The sequence below is a fragment of the Brachionichthys hirsutus genome, chromosome 21, assembly GCF_040956055.1.
Source record: "Brachionichthys hirsutus isolate HB-005 chromosome 21, CSIRO-AGI_Bhir_v1, whole genome shotgun sequence".
Classification (NCBI taxonomy): Eukaryota; Metazoa; Chordata; class Actinopteri; order Lophiiformes; family Brachionichthyidae; genus Brachionichthys; species Brachionichthys hirsutus.
The window spans coordinates 8,212,249-8,232,517 of NC_090917.1; the positions used below are offsets into that span (position 1 = coordinate 8,212,249).

The 20,269-nt window shown below is 45.8% G+C and overlaps 2 protein-coding genes across 2 annotated transcripts in view; one reads left to right on the top strand and one right to left on the bottom strand.

The window, feature by feature from the left end:
- Positions 1 to 16,601, bottom strand: LOC137910467 (ras-associating and dilute domain-containing protein-like). The gene is made up of 18 exons (XM_068754903.1): positions 16,474 to 16,601; positions 15,817 to 15,998; positions 15,562 to 15,721; positions 13,657 to 13,889; positions 11,930 to 12,363; positions 9,909 to 10,205; positions 9,422 to 9,820; positions 8,661 to 8,698; positions 8,373 to 8,563; positions 8,064 to 8,176; positions 4,777 to 5,032; positions 4,020 to 4,192; positions 3,773 to 3,917; positions 1,649 to 1,800; positions 871 to 1,306; positions 590 to 774; positions 190 to 329; positions 1 to 94 (listed from the first exon to the last, which is right to left on the bottom strand). The coding sequence occupies exons 1-18, from the start codon at positions 16,599 to 16,601 to the stop codon at positions 1 to 3; spliced, it is 3,756 nt and encodes a 1,251-aa protein (XP_068611004.1).
- A 2,033-nt stretch (positions 16,602 to 18,634) lies between these two features.
- The window catches only part of gas7b (growth arrest-specific 7b), a 28,541-nt gene continuing 26,906 nt past the window's right edge, over positions 18,635 to 20,269 (top strand). The window contains exon 1 of the mRNA XM_068754579.1: positions 18,635 to 18,814. Within this exon, the coding sequence (XP_068610680.1) occupies positions 18,635 to 18,814 (180 nt within the window). The remainder of the gene's footprint in view (positions 18,815 to 20,269) is intronic.

Here is a 20,269-nt window from a genome sequence, read left to right on the forward strand (position 1 = left end):
TCAGTGTTCAGTTGGTATTGCTTGAGCCATCCATTCCGACTTGGCCACCAGTAGCCTCAGTCTGTCACCTGACGCCTGGATCAGCTCCTTTCCACTAACATAGACAAAGAGATGGGGGGGTCTGTTGATTAAACAAGTTTCACTTTTCTTTTTTTATGCCATCTCTAGAATTTGGACAATCATTCTTACTTCTGGTAGTCTGGCCCAAGCAAACTGACTCCATTCACAGCCAGGATCCGGTCCCCTGGTGCCAGCTTCTCACACCGGGCAGCAGGGGAATCCGGGACCACAGCACAAACAAAGATGCCTTTCACCTCCAAGGACGAGTCCTGGAAGATTAGGCCAGAATTGCTCAGTGACAGACAGGAAATTGAAGTCAGAAGCCAACAAATATAAAAGAGTTCTGTTATCATCAATCCAAAGACACACACAAAATGTAAAAACAAGTTCATGACAATACCTGTCAATATCACCAATCAATTGTTGTGAAGTAAATGAAGTTAATTAAATCATCACCAAAACGTAATCGTCTGTTCCTGGTAACATTCCCAACCTTTATCGTCACGTTTTATACATCTCTTCCTCTTACACTTGCATCAATCAGACTGAGTCCAAGTCCTCTTTCATCTCGCTCCAGCTCCAAGCTCAGAAGCTCATCATTGTTGCTATCATAATGGTCCTCCTGTGCGTCCTCCTCATCACATCTGTCCATACCGGAACGGTCCGATTTCATGTCTACCTTCAGTGCAGATAGACACTCAAACACCAATCCCCCTAAAACACACATAAAATAAGGGACATGTTAGTAGTCCTTCACTCCAGATAATCTTTGATAATCTTTTGGAAGGACAATGCATTGTTACGCCGTACCTTCATCGTATTCACCTACATCAGAGGACCAGGGACCGAGTGTATCACTTTCAACTCTCACACATTTATCTTGGTTTATCCTCACTACACCAACAGGATCTAGGAGGTGGGGGGTGTTGGGTGGTGTCAGAAGGCAGGAGGGGTCCAGAGCTGACCTCCTTATCTCACTCCTCCCAGTCTCTCTGGTCTGCAGCTGTAGATCTCTGAGCTTCTGGGTCAGCAGGAGGGCGCCACAGGAGCTGAACTCCTCCAGCTGAATGGAGGAAGACAAAGGCGTCGATGGGGACAATGGAGGTAAAGGTGCAGAAGCACCGAGGGGCAGGGGGTCATGGGCAATAACCTGAGATGAGACCGGAGATACATCAAAGGCGTCTAGACCAGCTTCTGGAAGGATGTCTGCCTTGATCAGTTTAGACCCCATGGAGACGCCATCACTCTGGATGGCAAATGATAGTGGATCAATTAGCAGCAATCAATCAGTCATGTTTGAACTTTAGCATACCTAAAGAGAGCGAGAACAAGAACTGGGCACAATATGTCACATAATGCTTCAACAGAAGCTCTTTTGGTTTGGCAAAGTACTCTCAAAGTGTATTAAGATATATGTTTTTAACCTGAGATACATATCAAACTAGCAGAGGATGGAAGAAAGTCTAGTAGTGCCATTTTTTGATTTAGACGTTTTTACCAGCACCCATTCGCCCACTGATCTCAAACCTGACACTGTGGCCATGGCCCACTGGAGTCTACCTGCCAGCAAGCTGAAATTAATTTGTACCTTATTAGACTGTGATCCAGAATGGTTCAAGATGAACTCTTTCAGCTCAGCTTCCAGGGCTGAATCTCTGACTGCCTTTCCCAGTTGGAACTGGTAAGAACCGTCCGGCAGCACCAGAGGATGATGGGTGTCAAAACCTTCCAGGATTTCATCTGCAAAGGAGAGGGCCATACTGGATTACAGTCAAATAAAAAGCACAAGTATCAGAACTGATTTGATTTGATTTGATTTGAATGCTTTATTTCGAACATGCAAATTAAAAGACAAATAGAAAACAACAAACCGAAAAAAAAATGATAATAGTCAAACCAACAATAACAGAGTCAAATTAACAATAATAATACAAACAAAACATGTCCGAAAAGGAGTAGGATGAAGCATTAGCTTTTTTTGAACCTACCCCCTCTCCACTACTCAACAAGCCATTCCTCTAAAATACATACATTGAATACATTTCCAAAGTAAATAAAAAATTGCAATTATAAACAAACATATATTTTACATATTTATTATTATTTATTTATTTATTTTTGCTAGAAAATAATTAAAAAATGAACCCGATATATCCACAAGATAGAAAATAAATGAAACAACAAATATACTTTCAAAAAATAGAGTCAAAAAGTGTAAATAACTAATTCATAAATCACTCGTGAAAACACCTGATCATTAAAGCCCTTCTCCCTCACTGTATTTCATGAAAACCTCGTGTTTGTACCGCTTTTTAAACTGGGTCATGCTTGGACACTGCTTGAGCTCCGCACCCAACCCATTCCACAACCTGACTCCACAAACAGAAACACAGAAACCTTTTAATGTTGTACGTGCCCGCTGATGTTTGAAGTAGTGCTCACCCCTCAAGTTATAACCCGCAACTCTAGTAAAGAATAATTTTTGAATATTTTCCGGAAGTCGATTGTTTATAGCTTTATGCATGATTTGTACTGTTTGAAAATGAACCAAGTCGGTGAATTTTAATAGTTTTGATTGTAAAAATAATGAATTTGTGTGTTCTCTATAACCGGTATTGTGAATTATCCTTATAGCTCTTTTTTGGAGTTTATATAGTGATTGTGTTGTACATTTGTATGTATTGCCCCAAACCTCTGCACAGTAATTTAAATATGGTAAAATAAATAAACAATAAAGAATGTGGAGTGATTTGTGATCCAGAATATGTTTTACTTTGCTCAGAACTGAAATGCTTCTTGACAGTTTGCTTTGTACATGTTTTATATGCAACTTCCAGTTTGTTTTATCATCAATAATTACCCCAAGAAACTTATTTTGATACACTCTTTCAATATTGACCCCATCTACTTGTACCTGAACCTGTTTTTTTTCATTACAATTACTGAATAACATGAATTTAGTTTTACTTAAGTTTATTGATAATTTGTTTCTGTCAAACCACATTTTAAGTTTTCCCATTTCAGTAGAAATCCTCCCCACTAATTCCTGTAAGTCCTCTCCAGAACAAAAAATATTCGTGTCATCTGCAAATAATACTAATTTTACGTTTTCTGAGACTTTGCAAATATCATTTATGTAGATTATAAACAACTGGTGTGATGAATTAAGGTAGGGATTACATCTAACCAGTATGTTGACCAGTGGCACCAGGGCAACACACAATAAAACAATAAAATAACATTATATAAATTGTCAATGTTTATATGTCTTAAATATGGAATGCACCAGTAATATGTGTGTAAGATATGATCTGTTAGTCCTCTGAAGTTCAGCGCTGGGGCGTCGGCCGGTGGGATTACGTTTCTTTTCAGCCAATGGCTGATTCGAGATATAAATAACATTAAAATCATGCAATCAGCACTTCTCAAATCAAACATCAGGGAGGTGATTATTTTGTCCCCCTAAGTTAGTTCTGGGCTCAGCTAAAGCCGTGGCGGTTTGAGTCATTGAGAGTAAATGGCGTCCCCTTCTGGGGGGTTGGAAAAACAAAGAGCCCATAGAAATGGAACATTAAATTATAGAACTAAAAGTTAGTCGTGTGTTTTTGGTTCCTTGACTCTTTTTTTTGCATTAAATCATGCTGGGATGTTTTCTGAAATGAACTGGATATGGCACAGCCCCGAATAGGAAGCTGTCCACCCCAGCTCTCACCGCTGTCGTGCGCTGCCGACTGGTCGTGACCACACGGAGTCCAGGTACGTCTGCAAGAAGGCGCTGGCCTGTAAAGGCTGAGCAGGTGGTTCAGCTGGGCCGGAGTCAGGGCAGGATAGTGAGACCGTAACGACACCCAAGACGTCTACGTGCACAGACAAGTGATGGATTTAACGGCCAATGTTTGTACAGAAAAGGTAAGAGACTGTAAAACATCAATATTAAAAATAAATCATGTGACTGTTACCTGCAGTAAGTTCCTTCTCGGTGTAGCCAGCAGATTGAGAGCTGATGACAGAGACCGTGTCTGCTCCACGGCCACTCCTCCCAGTCCAGCCGTGTGGGCCCAGTCCAGGAGCAAGTCCAGACTGGCTCGCATGTGCACGCCACTGGACCATTGGTAGAACCCGGGCTCAGAACCTGCGGTCACACGAGGATCGCTTCATTTAATAAGGTGTCTCAGTTGTTTTTTTCCAGTTTGCACGTGAATCAGAAAGAAGTGTCGTTCCATCATTTCATCAAGACTGTTCGCACGCTAACTTCATCTGCTGTTGCATGAGAAGTGCTTCTATTCTTTTTGTTCCTGCAGTTGTTTGAGCCTCATCCTGTTCACAGTCTGACATCGTGCTGGTTTCTCATTCATTGGTGAAAAGCGTCCGTTTTCTCTCTGGCCATTGGAACTCAGGTTTTAAGCTGATTTATGAAATAATCATGAGCATGCATGATGCAGAAACTCAGACTTTCCCGTGACATTTAAGACACATTTTGACTCCAGTAATTTAACCCAAAATTATTACGAATGGTCAAGGCATAAATTCTGTAATCATGTTTTTGAAAAATAAAAGCAGACACAGATCAATGAGCATCTCAATTGATATATGTTCTAATGTCATCAGGGATGAATATTCTTGCGGCTGTAGGTTTAATGCTGTTTTACGTAATTATTATTCATATAAAACCAGCTGACAAATATACTCTAGCTACAGGCCCTGATGCGCCAGTACCTCTCTCCATCAGCGAGTTGAAGAGTGACGCATTGATGAAGTAGAAGAGGTAGCCAATGAGTTGTGAGGAAATCTCTGGGTGCAGCTGACAGTCCGACAGCAGCCTGCTGGTGCTGCTCAGGACTTTGATGAGATGCTGCATCTCACCAGGGATCTGCAGTCCACTGCTGCACTGGAGCCGTGCTCTCTTTTCAGTCACCTGTGGGTCCCTGAACGGGCGGCAGTCCAAAAGTTCAGGCAGGATGGGGTAGAGGACCTGCAGAGACACGATCGGTTGACCATGAGGGAACTATGCAGCTCAGTGTGGCAGCTCATGTGGCACTGTGGACTGTTCCAATGGTTGGGAATATAAATCTAGTGTAGTGGATTTTGTCATCAGTGGGAAACATTCATTGCAGACCACCCACAAGGCCTCTGCAGGTCAGCCTCCCTGAGCAAGCAGCAGAACCATGAGCGACAGAGTTTGTAGCATTTCCTCCCTTTAGGCGTCTTCAACAGCCCTTGCTGCTCTTCAGGGCAAAACCAGAAAATGCTAAGCTTTGTTCGGGCTAATTGTACCCAGACATCCCCCTTCCCCTCTAATCCCTCTCCTACACCAACCAAGCTTCCGAGGCCAGCGCCAGCCTTGGAGCCGCATTCCTTAAAAGCTGAACATTGGCTTCTGTGGGCTTGGCAAACGGTGCAGCGACGGGCCTGCTGAGTGAAGGGTTCTGAAGGAATCCACGCTGAGCAGATCGTTTTACATTACCCACAGGCCGAACATGACCAGGAGACGTCCCAGCCCATCGCACAACAGAAGAAAGAAATAGGTGGAGATTATAGAAATGAAATGTGTTTCTGGTTAGAAAACGTCATTCAGATGAGCCAATCAGAAAGCCGCGATTCATTCTGGGTTTACCGCATGCATCTATCAATAAACGTAATCTTATTTGTTGTCTGTTGTTATTAGTGCGTCTGTGCTGTAGGCCGGTGTGTGTGGCTGCTCTGCAGCGAGCACTGACATAAATCAGCGTCTGCACAGTTTGCTGCGAGCCGGGAAGGGAAAGCATCGATACCAGAATAAGTCATTAGCCGTTCTGCTCGACGCCGGTGATCTAAGCATTCCTCACAGATTCGGATCCGCCGGTCCAGAAAAGACCAAGATGTTGGTTTGCCATGAAGTGACAGTGATGATGGATTACATGAGAGGCCCGGATGGCAAGGAAAAACAATAGGCCGATTGAAAGTATCTGTATGTCCCGACTGCAGATGATGAAATGTAATGTAAATGTAGTCTACTGTGTCACGGAGGATCAGGATCACACTGAGAAAGAAATCATTCTGGTTGGAATCAAAATGAGGAGGAAGCACAGCATCTTCTCAAGCTAAACCTCATTCCAGGTTTAAAATAAATAGTATTAAATATTTTGGGACAAAAATCCCACAAATTCCAGGACTTTAGATAAGACAAGAGACAGAACCTCCCTCTGCAGATTAGGTTGTTGGTAGTGTTTGACTTTATTCTGGCTTAACTTTACTTATTTTTTAATCACAACTTTATACATACTATTTAAATTGTATTCAAAATTCCCAGTGTGTTCTTCATACTCAACCTGCTCATCCTCTTCTGGTCAAATATGTTTTTTTACTATTCTAAAACTTTATACTACTTGAGCAAATGAGCTCCGTCAGAGGTGCTTGTAAAACTGTTAAATAATTTCAACACCTTTCCAAAACCAACAATTCCATATTCTGTCCTCGATTATCCGTCCGTAATTTTAGTCGCATACATTTTCCCCCGGAAACTTCCTATTCCTCGACCCAAAACAGTAAATCAACCTCCTTGAGATGGAATTAGTTAGTGTGTGTCACCTAACAACGATATTATTCTATTCGTTCCTCCACAGTTCAACATGTCTGTAGCAGTGAGCGTGGTTGCTAACCCACGCGGCTAACAGGTCAATTAGAGCCTGCATGTTTAAACCTTGTGGCTACAATATGCTTCTGGATTATTTCTCGATTTACTAGCGGCCACATCTGGAAGGTGTTGCTCAGGCAGCCTTGCTTTGAGAAAGGCATGCCGTCTGAAGCAGGTAGTTAGAAAACCACATCCTCCTGCGCTGAGCAAAAAGACTGTGGAAGTCCTTGAGTTTCCGCCGGAGAGAGACGGTGTCACGTCTCCGACTTCCTTCCTGTTGGGAAACGCTGTAGAAAATGCCTCAGTTCAAGTGAATTGTGGCGGGGCAGCGAGACCCTGACTCGACTGCTGCTAACCGCCGGCAAGACCGGCGCTGGGCTAATTCCATCTCTGATGCGGCTCCATCCTTGACTTCCTTTCTCTGGCTTTGGATTTCACTGGTTTGGAGCGCCCAGTCAAGCAGGAGAATCTGCATCCTAGCCGTTAGCTATGAGTTCTAGTTGGGCTAGAGAGAAAAAAGAATGTTTGTAAACTGATCTGCTCACTAATTCATTTTGCATGTTGTGTTAACATACGCCACACAGCTCAACTGCAACTTATCCTGAAAGTTTCCCGGCACAATTCCACGTGATGGGCGTGGTGCCTCAGTGAATCTGTGTAGCTCCGAGGAAACGCCATTTTCACTTCTTGCACGCAATGCTCGATGAGAAAACAGCTGCAGAAAAATGTGCCATGTTGTATGGAGCAGTTAACGCCGTACAATGAAGTGTGGAGGCCGTCAGAGATCTCAGGATGTTTGTAAATCAAACCGCCGCTTGTGCCTGACCTTCGTCTTCAGTGTGAAACATCAGCGTGGTCTGGCCGCGTGGCTGCTCGGTCTATCAGAAAGATGTCAGCGTGACTAGCAGGGCTCTTTCTCCCCAGCCTGCCCCTGATTAGTTCTCTACACATAATGAATCATCTGGAACAGGAACAGATGGCACTGCTTGACGGGTCCTGCTACTTCAACAAGAGAAGTGTCCTGCTGGCCGACGCAGGGTAGATGTTTCGCTTCCCACGAAAGATGCTGGCGTGCAAACCTGACTTAAACTACTTTCCCATCCTAGAACAGAGTAGTTTAGTGAGGGCATTAGTATTGTTCGATTCTGAGCGTGTAGCCCTCGACTTATGACCTGTGCGACTCGCGACAGTTTGACTTTACGACAGCTCTGGTCTTTTGTTTTGTTTTGTTTTATTTATGAGGTGTTTTTACGACATACGAATCGAGTGTACGACAGTTTCTGCGTTCTCACCTCATTTACAGAATCATGACGCAGCATAATATGCTGACGGTAATTTAGCACGGCTCGATTTACGGCCGAGTGGGCTGTGGTCGTAAGTCTCCTCTCACCTTCGTGATGTAGTAAACGCACTGCTGGAAGGCGAGCATGATGACCTCCTCCAGGACAGCCAGCGTCTCCTCACTGGCTGATCGGATGCAGGACAGATGGTGCTCCAACAGAGCTGAAAATCAAAACCAGCACGTGTATGTCTATAAATGTCACAGATTATTTACCTGTCCTTTTGGACACAGTAGGAAACATTTTTTTAATTAAGTTTCAAAATGTTGACATGCTTCATCTTTTCTAAAGATGTTTTTTTTTCTGTACAATTACAGGTTTCTAGGGCTAATAATTCTCCACCTCCATGTTCTCCTCACCATCCCTGGCATCTTCATCATCCTGCTCTTTTCGCGTTCGCCACTCCAGAATAAGTGGCAGCTGGAACTGGACGAACTGCAGCAACTCCAGGCTGTTTGACATCCACACCACCAGAGGGCACAGTCCTGAGATCATGTCATGGATTCTGAGCGCTTGAATTTCATCTGGGGTTGAAACATCGACGTCAATACTGAAAGACATTACAGTATAGGAGTGTGTGAACCGTGTGAGTGTGTGACCCTGTGAACTCTACGATGATGCTGGACATAGGAGTAAAGCATGCTTACACGTCACGCTGCGCTGCCGCCAGGTCCTTCGTGAGCTCCTGAATCAAAGCAACAAAAAGACAATTCAAAAACAACCAATGCATAAAAATATAGCCAGAAGTTACACACCCCGGGCAAGTCGCCAGCGCACCTGGGGGTTGTCTGTCTTGTAGCAGACAGACAGCCACTCACACAGACAATTTGGAGTGATCAATTCATCTAAATTGCATGTTTATGGAGGTAGGAGGAAGCCGGAGAACCCGGAGAGAACCCACGCGGACACGGGGAGAACATACAAACCAGGAATCACAAACATGAAGATGCATGACTCTCATTGTCTCACTGTCGTATGGAACCTTCCCATCAAAAAGAGAACCAAGTGCGTCCAATCAGCAGAAATCATTGTTGATAACAATAACCTACCTCCAGTCAAAGTCAGTATTTGTGCTTTCTGCATTTGTTAATTTGATTTAATTGGCCACTGTGGTCTGTAAATGATGTTTTCCTGTTTATTGCCATGATTTGACTTTCAGGGCCACCGTAGAGGAGGACAGCATGTCGCAATACATAGATAAAAATAGATCATCGTAAGTTACGGGACTCTGGTAAAGCACGTTTATTGTGAGCGCTAACATTAAAAGTTCAAACACCATTGCTACTAGACTAGTATCATTTATCGCTCCAGAACTAATCAGATTATCACTGACACCTCCCGAACGCCAGTGGAGGACATTCTGCCGTGAGACCCTAAGAGACAGGAAGACGTCCTCCTCGACACTCACCCACATGCTGCTCTGAACTCCACCTGCAATGAGCAGCAGCAGCCTGCGCAGATCTGAGGTACGGAGACATGAAGATGAATACTGAACACACAAGCACAGCAAGAAAGCCACAGTCAGCGGCGGTCGACGTTCGAGGCCGCCGCGTCCCATCGCCACAATCTCCCTGACGATGCCCTCCTCGCGCTCATCCTCGTATTTCAGGCTCAGGCTGCGGCCTCCACCTCCTGGTGATTTTAGGAAGGGGAGGCCTTTTAGGGACTTGCTGCTTGCATTGCAGGCGTCGCAGAGAATCATTTCTCCGGCGTGGTTTGTCGGAGTGACAGAAGAGGTCGGACCGAGCCTCCAGGAGACGCCAGTCATGATCGGGTCAGGAGCAACACAGCTCACCTGCTGTGCTTCCTAGACAGAAAGCATCATCATCCGTATGAAGGCTTCTAGATTCTACATCAAACTACTCAAGGAAGTCAAGATATCTCAGGTATCTTACCTTGTGTGCCCAAGCTAGGGGATCCTTGAACAGAAACAGGTAGCACCGCCCCATCCCGATAACATCGCCAGGGCTCAGCTGCACTTCTTGACCCAGCACCTCGCCATTCCTCGTGACCAGTGCATCCCGACTAGGACAGAGGACAGTGGGGCCGCCGGCGCCGTGGCGATGAAAACGGCAGTGTCTTGGGAGGATGTCATTGGCAAAGAGAAGGTTGGCGGACTTTGAACCAGCTTCATGTTCACTTTGAAGACCAAATACAACGTCTGGGCCGGCAAGTAGGTAGATGACAAAGTCCTGAGTGCAGAGAAAAGGGAAGTTACAGATCTATCCACCAAAGCGTGACTGAGTTCAGCAGGGATTGATTGTTTTATCTCCTCTCAGCAGGATTTACACAGAAACTGGCGGACTTTAGGAAACTATTCATTCTGGAGTGGATAGGAGTGGATTAGGAGTGGATAGGAGTGGATGGGAGTGGATAGGAGTGGATAGGAGTGGATAGGAGTGGATGGGAGTGGATGGGAGTGGATTCAGGACTTGTTTTCTCCTTTAAACATTGCAATATTATTATTTTTTTGGCAGTTTCTGTCATTGACACTTAAACTATTGAGAGACAATCAAACTGGGACTAGTGGGACTTTGGTAGATTAAAATAAATGGATGGATCTACTAACGTCTTTCACTTCCTGAAACGTTGCAGTTTGGTATTAATTAATGGTTTTTGTTAATTACACATCAATTACACATTAACTACTGGAACTTTGTCAATGAAACTTGCTTGAAGAGTTCCATAAGACTCATTATTGAATGTTGGGGCAGATCTGGACAAAAATCTTTTGTTAATCTATAGCCTTTGTAACTTCCCACTACATCCATGACTTACTATGTGAAATAAATAGTATTATAATAGGACTTGGTGGTGTTGCTCTGCTTAACAAACATAAGTCCAAACTCTCCTTATAGCTTTGTTTTTTTCTCATCCAACTCCTCTTTTTTTTGATGTTCATTGTTGCACCATGTTCCGCAGCTCGTCATTTATTCTACGTGATGTATTCAAGGACTTTGGGAATAATTGGTACTGTTAAGGCCAAACACGGAGCTAAAGGAAACCAAAGGCAGCACAGACAGAGAGTTTTCTGTGTGTTTTATACAAACTCCTTTTAGATCTTCATGTGAAGCAACGTTGAGAGAAAATACTATTTATCTGAAACAGAAGGTAATAAATTAGAGCTTTAATGCAGGACTTGATTACCTCCACCACACTAACAATAGTCTCAATGAAAGCAGTCTGATCACATGACCGGATTAGCATTATTGTCTCGAGCCAAACCTTTTTAGTACCAAGCACAGAATCGATTGGGCTTGACATTTCATTTGTCTTGACCAACAAAGCAGTTTTAACCGGGAGAATTAATTCAGAGCTAAACCCCCTAAAACTGGCGCATAGTCTTTCTTGCCTTATGAAGGGTCTCTTGTCGTGCTGAGTCAGAATGCGCAAGGATTAGTGCGTCACAGTTAAAACCACGCGTAATCAGCCAGGAAGCAGAGCTGGGCTTGTCTTCTCTTCTGTTTCCTGATGAGTGTTTTTCTATCGACATTCACTGGCCTTTCATTTAAGGATCATCCCCACTATTTGTCTTTCCACACTGAGATAACATGCTGTTCCAGTGGCAGCTCTGATGCCCCCCATCCCCCGAATAAATACCATAAAGCGCATCATTGATTCACTTTAAGGTCAAGTGCACGTGTGAACATTTTGGAAGGTTTGTAGGATCAGCCTTGCATACATGTTTGTAATTTACACAGGAGGTTGAAGATCCAGGTTTCCATGGATTGTGTTTTCATTTTGTTGTCTGTAAGTTCCACCTGCAGCGGTTTAAGCTCACGCCCACACACACCTGAGTTAATATCTGCCGGGAGGATTACCCTGCAGGCTCACTGACCTTTGATGAAGTGATGCTTAATGCTCTGACCACAAGTTAACTACTTGGTAACGAGACTTCACAACCCGGGTGAGATACCTGTAGGAGGCTGCAGCCCTGCAGCAGCAGCAGGTATGGACAGTCCTGAGGAGGGTGAATGGAGTACTGTGTGGTGTTGTCGTCGCTGCTCTCCGTTTCCTCCCTCTCTGACTCCTCTCCTTCCCGCTCTCCTCTCGATGGACAGAGGGTCTCTGTCCGGGTCTGAGCCCCTCCGTCCCCCTCAGCGGGAACTTCAGCTCTGTGAATGTGACTCTGTTCCAAGCTCGTTCTTAGCCGCTCATAACGCTGCACTGAACTTTGATTCAGGCTCTCCCTTCGCTCCTTGTGACACTCATCGTGATCCGGGGTCTTTGTGGCCTCTGTAGCAGAATCTAGGAGGTCCATCTCACTTTTGCTCCTCCACAGTTTGGGACTTTGCCCCATGGTCACCCTGGATCGGCTCTTCTGCAGCTTCCTAGCCTGTGCATTGATACCTAATGGGGGTATAAACAAATGTCACAGTCGGTAATGCAATTGAGCATTTAAATTGTATGCAAATGGGGCTGCTATATAAATGTGTAATGCAGGGGTCGGCAACCGAAGACACGCGTGTCATGGCTGGCACGCGAGGGCATTTATGTTTGCAGAGAATATTAAGAGGCAAAGAAATATTCAGAAGAAATTAAGCACACTAAATGTTCTTAAATACTAATTGTGGCGATCCTTCACGGGACAAGCCGAAAGTGAAGTAGTAGTAGTAGTAGCAGCAGTAGTAGTAGTAGTAACTGTAACGTAGTGTAACTCATTACATTTTGAGTACGTGGATGTGATCATGTGCGTCCTTGATTCAGCTCGTCACCGCAATCCTGATTTATAGATGTGCACTATTACATATAACGATCAACTAAGGCACTTGGTCGTTACGTGAAAATGTTTAAATACTGCAAAAACTGTAAAAACAGATCATTTACAATTGATTTTATTAAAGCAGTAAATGTTGGCGCTTTGGGCTCGAGTATGTTGTAAAGTGGCACGCGTCATGAGAAAGGTTGCCGACCCCGGGTGTCATGGAAAGAAGTCATCGGGCAACACCCCGTTGTGTCCCTAAAGAAAGGTGCAATCCGTATGTCGGGACATTTGTACGTGGTGTATTGGTGCCAGAGTAAACAACATACAGGAAGCAGAGCTCAGTGGAAAGAAAGACGGGGCTCGTGGAAATAAAAGAGGGAGCAGACGTCCACACAGTGACACCGATAGAAGGCCTTCACTGGCTGCGTCATTCAGAGACGGCGAACACAAAACAGGACGCGCTCCTCTTTCTGTGTCAACCAGCCTGCACATTTACGGTGCCATAAAAGCGTCTGAATCCGGCACACGCAGCACAAACCGAGTGTCTCTGTGCTGCAAGACGATTCACAAACAGGCTGCCTGTTTCATGGAAAGCTTTTATAGCGTTGTTTAAAAGCGTTTAAGTATTAAAAAAGGGCGTGTTAATGAAATCACAGGGCGTCTGCTATTTTTCTTTCAGGGATTAAAATATAAGTCTGAATTTGAAACAGAAATTGAAATCTAAGAAAAAAAAAAGAAATAGATTGAAGTCTTATTAAATAACAGTTTGGTCTGTGTGGCTTGGCAGTTTTTTACTGGAAAAATAGTGCGAGCAAACCACATTTCTACTGTGAGAACTTGAAAACTGGATTTAATACAGACGATGTTTCATTTTACAAACTTTATCCCGGGACAGGCAGACGCTCTGGGTTGAGACAGGCGACAGCCGGACACTGTACCGGCTGTAATGGTGTCTTTGTCCTTAGATGTCTTCTCCTCTATCCAACTTCTCTTCTGGATTTCAAAGCGTCTCGCCAGGCCTTCTCTGGGTTTCCATAGTGACTGCAGGAGGAGGGGTTTCTCGTTGTCGCCCACGACTCTGAACCCTTCTGTCCTCCACTGACGGTTAGCAGCAGAGCCGATGGTGTCGCAGAGCACATAGGACTCCGCCTCGTCCTTGTTCAAGCCATACCTGGAAGACACACGGGCCGTCACGATGAGCTTCTTGTATTGATCGTGGACGATAAAAGACTGCTCTTCTGAAAGATTGACGGCACAATAGACGGGATGAAGCCCAACGTGGGTAAATAGGACAAACCAGGATTTATTCTAATGTCCAGCCGGGGGTGTCTCCACTGGTCGCTCACCTGCATGCATGGATGCTAACTGCAGGGAATCCCCATAATAGATAATTCTACACGCTTACACGACAGAGGGATTATCCTGATCACGTTAAATCACAGTAGAGAACACCACACATAGATAAGACACATTAAATATTGATACGCGTAGGTATAAGCGTGGTTCACGTTACACACTCCCACAATGGAGGGGCCTCAGTGGAACTATTAGAGGGGGAGCCCAGGAGCACACACAAGAACCGGCGTTCGAACCTCAGCGCCGATTCCCTCACCGACTTGTATCTGATTTGTTTTATTGAATTGACCCTTCTGGCTCCGAAAAGCAGAATGACGGTGGGAAAAAATGCAAACTTGAGGTGTAAACATGGTTGCCCACAAATGAGCGGTGTCACAGGGGCTCCACAGATGATTGATGTTAAAGCCCCCATGTGTAGGATTTAAATCAGTAACTTCTCGTGGTCACGAAGCACTGGCAGCCAACCAGCCCAGTCAGAATCTTTATAACCCCCCCCCCCCGATCTGCTGGCGACAGCAACTCCCGTGACCCGCAAAGAGGAAAAGTGGCTGCAGACAATCTACAAGAAAACGTAATGACGGATGTCTTATTTGACTTTCATTTTAAAGGTCTCTATATTTAGGAGAAAATGGTTTCTGTAAAATGATGCAATCTGCTCATCAGAGGATTTCCTACGCAGCGATTGTGTTGCTCTAGTCTGGTCTGGATTTACATCCAGCAGCACGACAGCTGTAAGATCCAAAGAAGGACTCAAAACCACCAAAAGGGTTCACTGAACCGTGTAGGATCTATGTACTTTGTGTGTACTATGTGTGTACTTTGTGGTATACCTATCAAATGTGGCACATTATTATCAAATGAATGTTATACCCTGCTTAATCTAAAGTTAAACAAGTCCTGTAAATATAAAAGCGTAAATGCCTCCTTTTTAAGTTGCAGTTCAGACACAATGTCGCTTTCCGTAGACGGCGAGTTTATAGACGAGCACCGGGGCTTAACGGGGTTTACCCGGTTCTCTGATCTCTTATCAAAAGGCTTCTTAATGGGAGACATGCAAACATTTCAATCAATAAACCGCTTATCATTTACACTCCTTTATCCCTGTTTTATGTACACTGAGGGGAAAGAAATATGTGTTTCTGGTTCTGCTTGTGTTAATCATTTCAATCTGGGCCCGATACAAGGAGGGAATGGAAGCGGCCGCCTTCGAGACTTGGTCTGTGGTTTGCTACAGACGTCTCCAGCGCTGCTAAATAAACGACGTGCACTAAACTGCAATCGTGATAAACATGACAACAAGCCAATTCGACTTCAGTCATCACAGCGAATGATTAGCCTTTCATTAAATGCCAGAGTCTTTGCTCAACAGATGACAGCTCTGCCTGCCGAGGAAACACGTGGATGATGATGATGAAAGTCGGCCTGCGTGGACACATATGGCAGGCAGACACACACACACACACACACACACACACACACGGCCTCACCGCTCAAGGGCCTCTTTGACCAGCTCTTTGGCGCTGGAGTGCGTGGTGGCCAGGACGCTCTTGTAGTGAGCGCCCTCACAGATGACGTTTCCAAAGACCTTCAGGATCCCCGGAGCTGTGATCTGGTTGGACAGTTCCGATGGGTCGTCGGCGCAGTGCACTGTGGGACGACAAAGGGAAGACGGCGAGGGCATCTGTGAGGAAAACAGAAAGGCTCCCCGAGGAGAGACATTCAGGGAGAACCGTGCGACGTACTGCTTCCCTTCCTGGACCTCATGCCGGTTGATGTCAGCGCCACGGAGCTGGACGCAGGGCTGCGGAGGAAGACGCCCGAGAGGCGGTTGGTATGGCGACGGATGCGACTCTTGCTCGGCTGCCGGACAACCACTCCTTCAACCGACCCACTGCTGGATGGGCCGTCAGTGGCCAAAGCTGATCTGACAAAACGATGAAGGAGACCACGCCGCTGAATATACCATCATGGTCTCTGACTTAGAACCCTTGAGCCTGGGCAGTAAGAAAGCTGACACAGAAGCATTTTGACCCCGTGACTCGCTTCCTTTGACCTGCATATACGTACATGCCTACGCCCGCCGAGGCCGTCCCAGCTCCGTCTCCGTGCCTCCTTCAGCTCCCTCAGTGCCTCACTGGAATAATCATGTGGGGCTTTACCTCAAATCTGTAATCCCCTAATCTCTGTGTCAAAGGTCCTCCGCAGGTACGCCACTGCTCGGATCGGGAAAGCTTTCTACGGTTCGAATCATCGCAGCTGGAGGTTAACTATTTCTTTTTTATTTACAGTATTTTATATCTTTAGGGTTAGGAACGTTTCACTGACGTCACACGTCACACATAATAAAGACACCGCGGTTAACGCTGAACTTGGACTTCACTTGTTCTGTTCTGACTCACCGCTGCGCGCCATCGCTGGTTTTCCTGCTCAGCTGGACGAACCGAGCCTTCTGCGTCGCGGCAGGTAAAGCCTTTGGTCTCGGCGGGAGAGAGCTCAGCTCAGAAGAAGAAACTTTCATCTGGTTCATTCCTGTTTGATCCACTCGGCGTTTCCCCTTAAACAGTCTAAAACAGTCAAACCGCTTCTCTGGTGCCTTCTTACGCACGAAGACTCATCTGCGTCGTGGCTGGAACGTTTCATCCACCCATCTGCCGCCTCATTTTACGCACTCCGGAGCCGGCGCTGCTGATGTTTCCAGCGCTCATCCAGTCGTCTGGGTTGGGTTTTACGCCGAGAGATGGATCCTTACAGCCGCCTGCGTCCCGGTCAGAAGGAGGACAAGTCGAACTCCTGTCGTTCATTTGCCCCAAAAATTCAGAATGAGCACCGCTTTCCAGTTGTGCACGGACGGCGCAAGTGCGTGAGGATGCCAAGCGCGCACGCCCGCCCACCCGCACCAAAACTGACGAAACAAAACTCCTCACAGAAAAGCGCGTTTCTTCTTACAATTCAATCCATTGAGCTCAAAGAACATTTACACTGCAAAAAAAAGTGCAGCAAATAATGTCAAATATCTTATGTGGAGAATAAATGTAATAAAAAAAACAATGTTAAAATTATTTAATACGTCAAAAGGCATGACACAACAAATGCGATTAAACAATAAAATATAAAGCTGAAAACTATATTCTTGAAACTATGTACAGCTGAGCAAAGGATTCAGAAACATTCCAAAATAAAGATACGAAGAACAACTTTGAACCTTTTGATGATGATCCAGATCAACATGTGGACGAATGAGCTGCTTGGCGGAGGTTCTGCTCTCTGGGGGCCTTTTTAATTAGTTCTTTTTTAAAAGTCATGAGGAGGACACCAGATGATGCTCTTAATCTACGTATTAAGAGCATCATCTGTCCGCCATGTTAAACAGCAGCTTTTATAATTTACTCTGTAAAGTGTAATCTGTGTTCATAAATTACTCCCTCATGTGTACTCTGTAGACTACTTCCTGCATGTACTAAATACAAGGCTTGTCTTCAAAAGTACTGAGCACAAGATACATTTTTGATCCATTTTGTTTTGTATTGATCAATTGTTAAAATGTAAGGGACTCTTAATGGTCAGACAATACACACATTTGATGTTAAATTAATTCAAAGAAGATATTTCCCATAATCCAGTATTGTACAATAGTTGGATGTCCAGAGGAGAGACAGGGACTATATCGGTAAAAGGATGCTGAGGATGGAACTGCCAGGGAACAGGACTAGAGGACGACCCAGGAGAAGAGACATGGACGTAGTGAGGGAGGACATGAGAGTGGCTGGTGTTGGGGAAGACGATGCAAAGGACGGGGTGAAGTGGAGAAGGTTGGGTTGCTGTGGCGACCCCTCAAGGGACAAGAAGAAAATACAGTAGTAATACTATAAGTGTACCGGTAGTCGTGGTGTGTAATGCTCCTGTAACAGCCGCTAGAGGGCGGCATCAAACAAGGAAAGATCGATCAATAGTTTGTTCTAAAATTTTTACTCCAAACCAAAAGGGAGCGCCCCCCCCCCCCCCCCCCCGGAGGCCTGGAGGAGGTGTCTGGGGAGACTGTTGCCTCCACGACCATGCAGGCTCCATAAGCGGTGGAGGATGGATGGATGGATGGATGGACGGATGGATGGATGGATGGATGCTGGATGGATGGATGGATAGCAGGGTTACCCACTGACGATTTGCTCCTTTGCAGCTGCAAACATCACATCATAGAATAATGTTTATTATTTGGAAAACAACGACCCCCCCCCCCCCCCTCCAGTCTACTGAAGCGTGTCTGTTCCTTCCGTTTAAATGCTTTGTGCTCTTAGTTTGAAGTGACACTCCACCCGTTTCCGCTTTGCTGTGCGCAACTTGACGCGTGCGCGTCCGCGTCCAGGCTGCGAGCAGGCTGGAGGAGCAGTGTGCGTTGCGCGGAGCGGCGTCCCGACGGGAGGAGAACCTGTTGAGCCAGTCTACAGCTTTCACTCCTCCTCCGCGAGGAGCACCAGACCAGACTGACACTGTCTCCGCGCGTAAAGTTGCGTCTTCCATCCGAGGAGCGGAGCACCCCGCATTCCGCGTGCGCGAGAAGCTGCGATGTCTGGATCGTTCTGCAAAAGTTTGTACCCGTTCAGCGGGGAGCAGCACCAGCGGGGGCTGAGCTTCGAGGCCGGAGACATGATCCGAGTGCTCCAGGCTCTGCCCGGGGGCTGGTGGGAAGGAGAGCGGGATGGAGTCCGGGGATGGTTCCCCTCCAGCTACGTGCAGGTCCTGGAGGTAAGGCTCTGCGCGCGTCGGCCCGCTCCTCCGTGCGTAAACACACAACGTTGTAGTGCGCGTTACAGCAGTGGCAGTGAGCCCCCCCCCCGGCGAACACTTCCCCATTCCACTCACATTCCAGGGAAGGTCAGTCAGGTGTCTCTCCTGGGTCAACTCCTCCCTCCTCAGATTCCTCTGCGGCTCCTGCTCATCACAGAACCACGTGTTACGTGTGACGTAATAAACAGACAGATGTCTCGTAAATCCACGAGCCCTGTCCCCTGTCCTCTGTGCCCTGTCCTCTGTGCCCTGTCCTCTGTCCCCTGTCCCCTGACCCCTGTCCCCTGCGCTTCCAACTGTATCGCTGTCCACTTGTCCATCACGCTCGGCGCCGCTCTGTCCGTCCCTTGGTCTGTAGTTCGAAAACTCTCTGCAGGATGCCAAACAGTGGCAGTTGTTTTTGATGGCTGATTATTGAGACTAATCAATAATGAAAGTAATTTGAACATGTGAGACGAGGCTCCATCTGGTTTTTAGGAAGGTTTCAAATGGATGCAGGAATGTGTTCAATAAAACACTGATCATCTGATCCTGGATCTGATCATCTGATGCTGGATCTGATTCTGCTCTGAATGTCTCCCTATTTCTCCTTTAATATTGGCGCTAATCTAATTGACTTCCTCTTGTCGCCGGAATATTTTAATAATACTAATCTTGTCATATCTGCCAAAAACAAAATAATCATATTCCAACGATTCCTTTGGATAAATCAACAAAGATTGTATTTTTAAGGCAGGATGTCATATTTATGAAAAGCACTTTGCTACTTTATTGCTCCCTTCCAACCGGAACTGAGGGAAGCTTGTGCCCTCCAATCATTTCAGTTCGTTGTCTTTCTTCAGTTAAATCTACCCCGAGCTGGAGGAATTCACGCTCGTGTTAAAACATGAAAGTGTGCAAAAGAACAATGTGTGGTTAATATGTGTGGGATTATAAATGTTTTACAGATGAACAATAAACCTTCTCAAAGAAGGCAGCAGCACAGAGCAGAAAGAAGTGTTGAGCAACTGATGGTGAAAGAAACCGAAAAGAACCATTTCCTCATTCTGCTTTAACGGAGGGTTGAGGAAATGGTTGTCACTTGTTGAGGCTGTTGCACAAACTGACGCCGATAGAAGGATGATGCATTCAGGGCGTTAGTCACCGGGATGGGAACAATGCAGCTGGGGTCTGACCGTGGTCCTCCGTCGTTGGTTCTATTCTTCTGTGCATAATGAGCCATTCACGCCGTCTCTGCTGGGGTCGGCGCTGCCCGCTTCCAAAGGGCCGCTGCTTGGTGTTATTGCAATCTCGAAACACAAACTTTAATATAAAGGAATAAGCAAAAGTCCTAAACGGCCAAGCTGCAGGTGCTAACGTTAGCGGAGCCTCTCCTGCCGTCTTCCAGAAAGGCTTGATGGGATCTTTAGATCT

What these genes read in the sequence shown, in the direction of transcription:
- LOC137910467 (XM_068754903.1), bottom strand. Translation starts at nt 16,601, where the DNA reads ATGAACCAGATGAAAGTTTCTTCTTCTGAGCTGAGCTCTCTCCCGCCG. An exon ending in GTCAAAGAGGCCCTTGAGCG is followed by an intron (nt 13,890 to 15,561) that starts GTGAGGCCGTGT and finishes TGTGTCTTCCAG; the next exon opens with GTATGGCTTGAACAAGGACG. An exon ending in CTGGATCACAGTCTAATAAG is followed by an intron (nt 1,307 to 1,648) that starts GTACAAATTAAT and finishes TTTGCCATCCAG; the next exon opens with AGTGATGGCGTCTCCATGGG.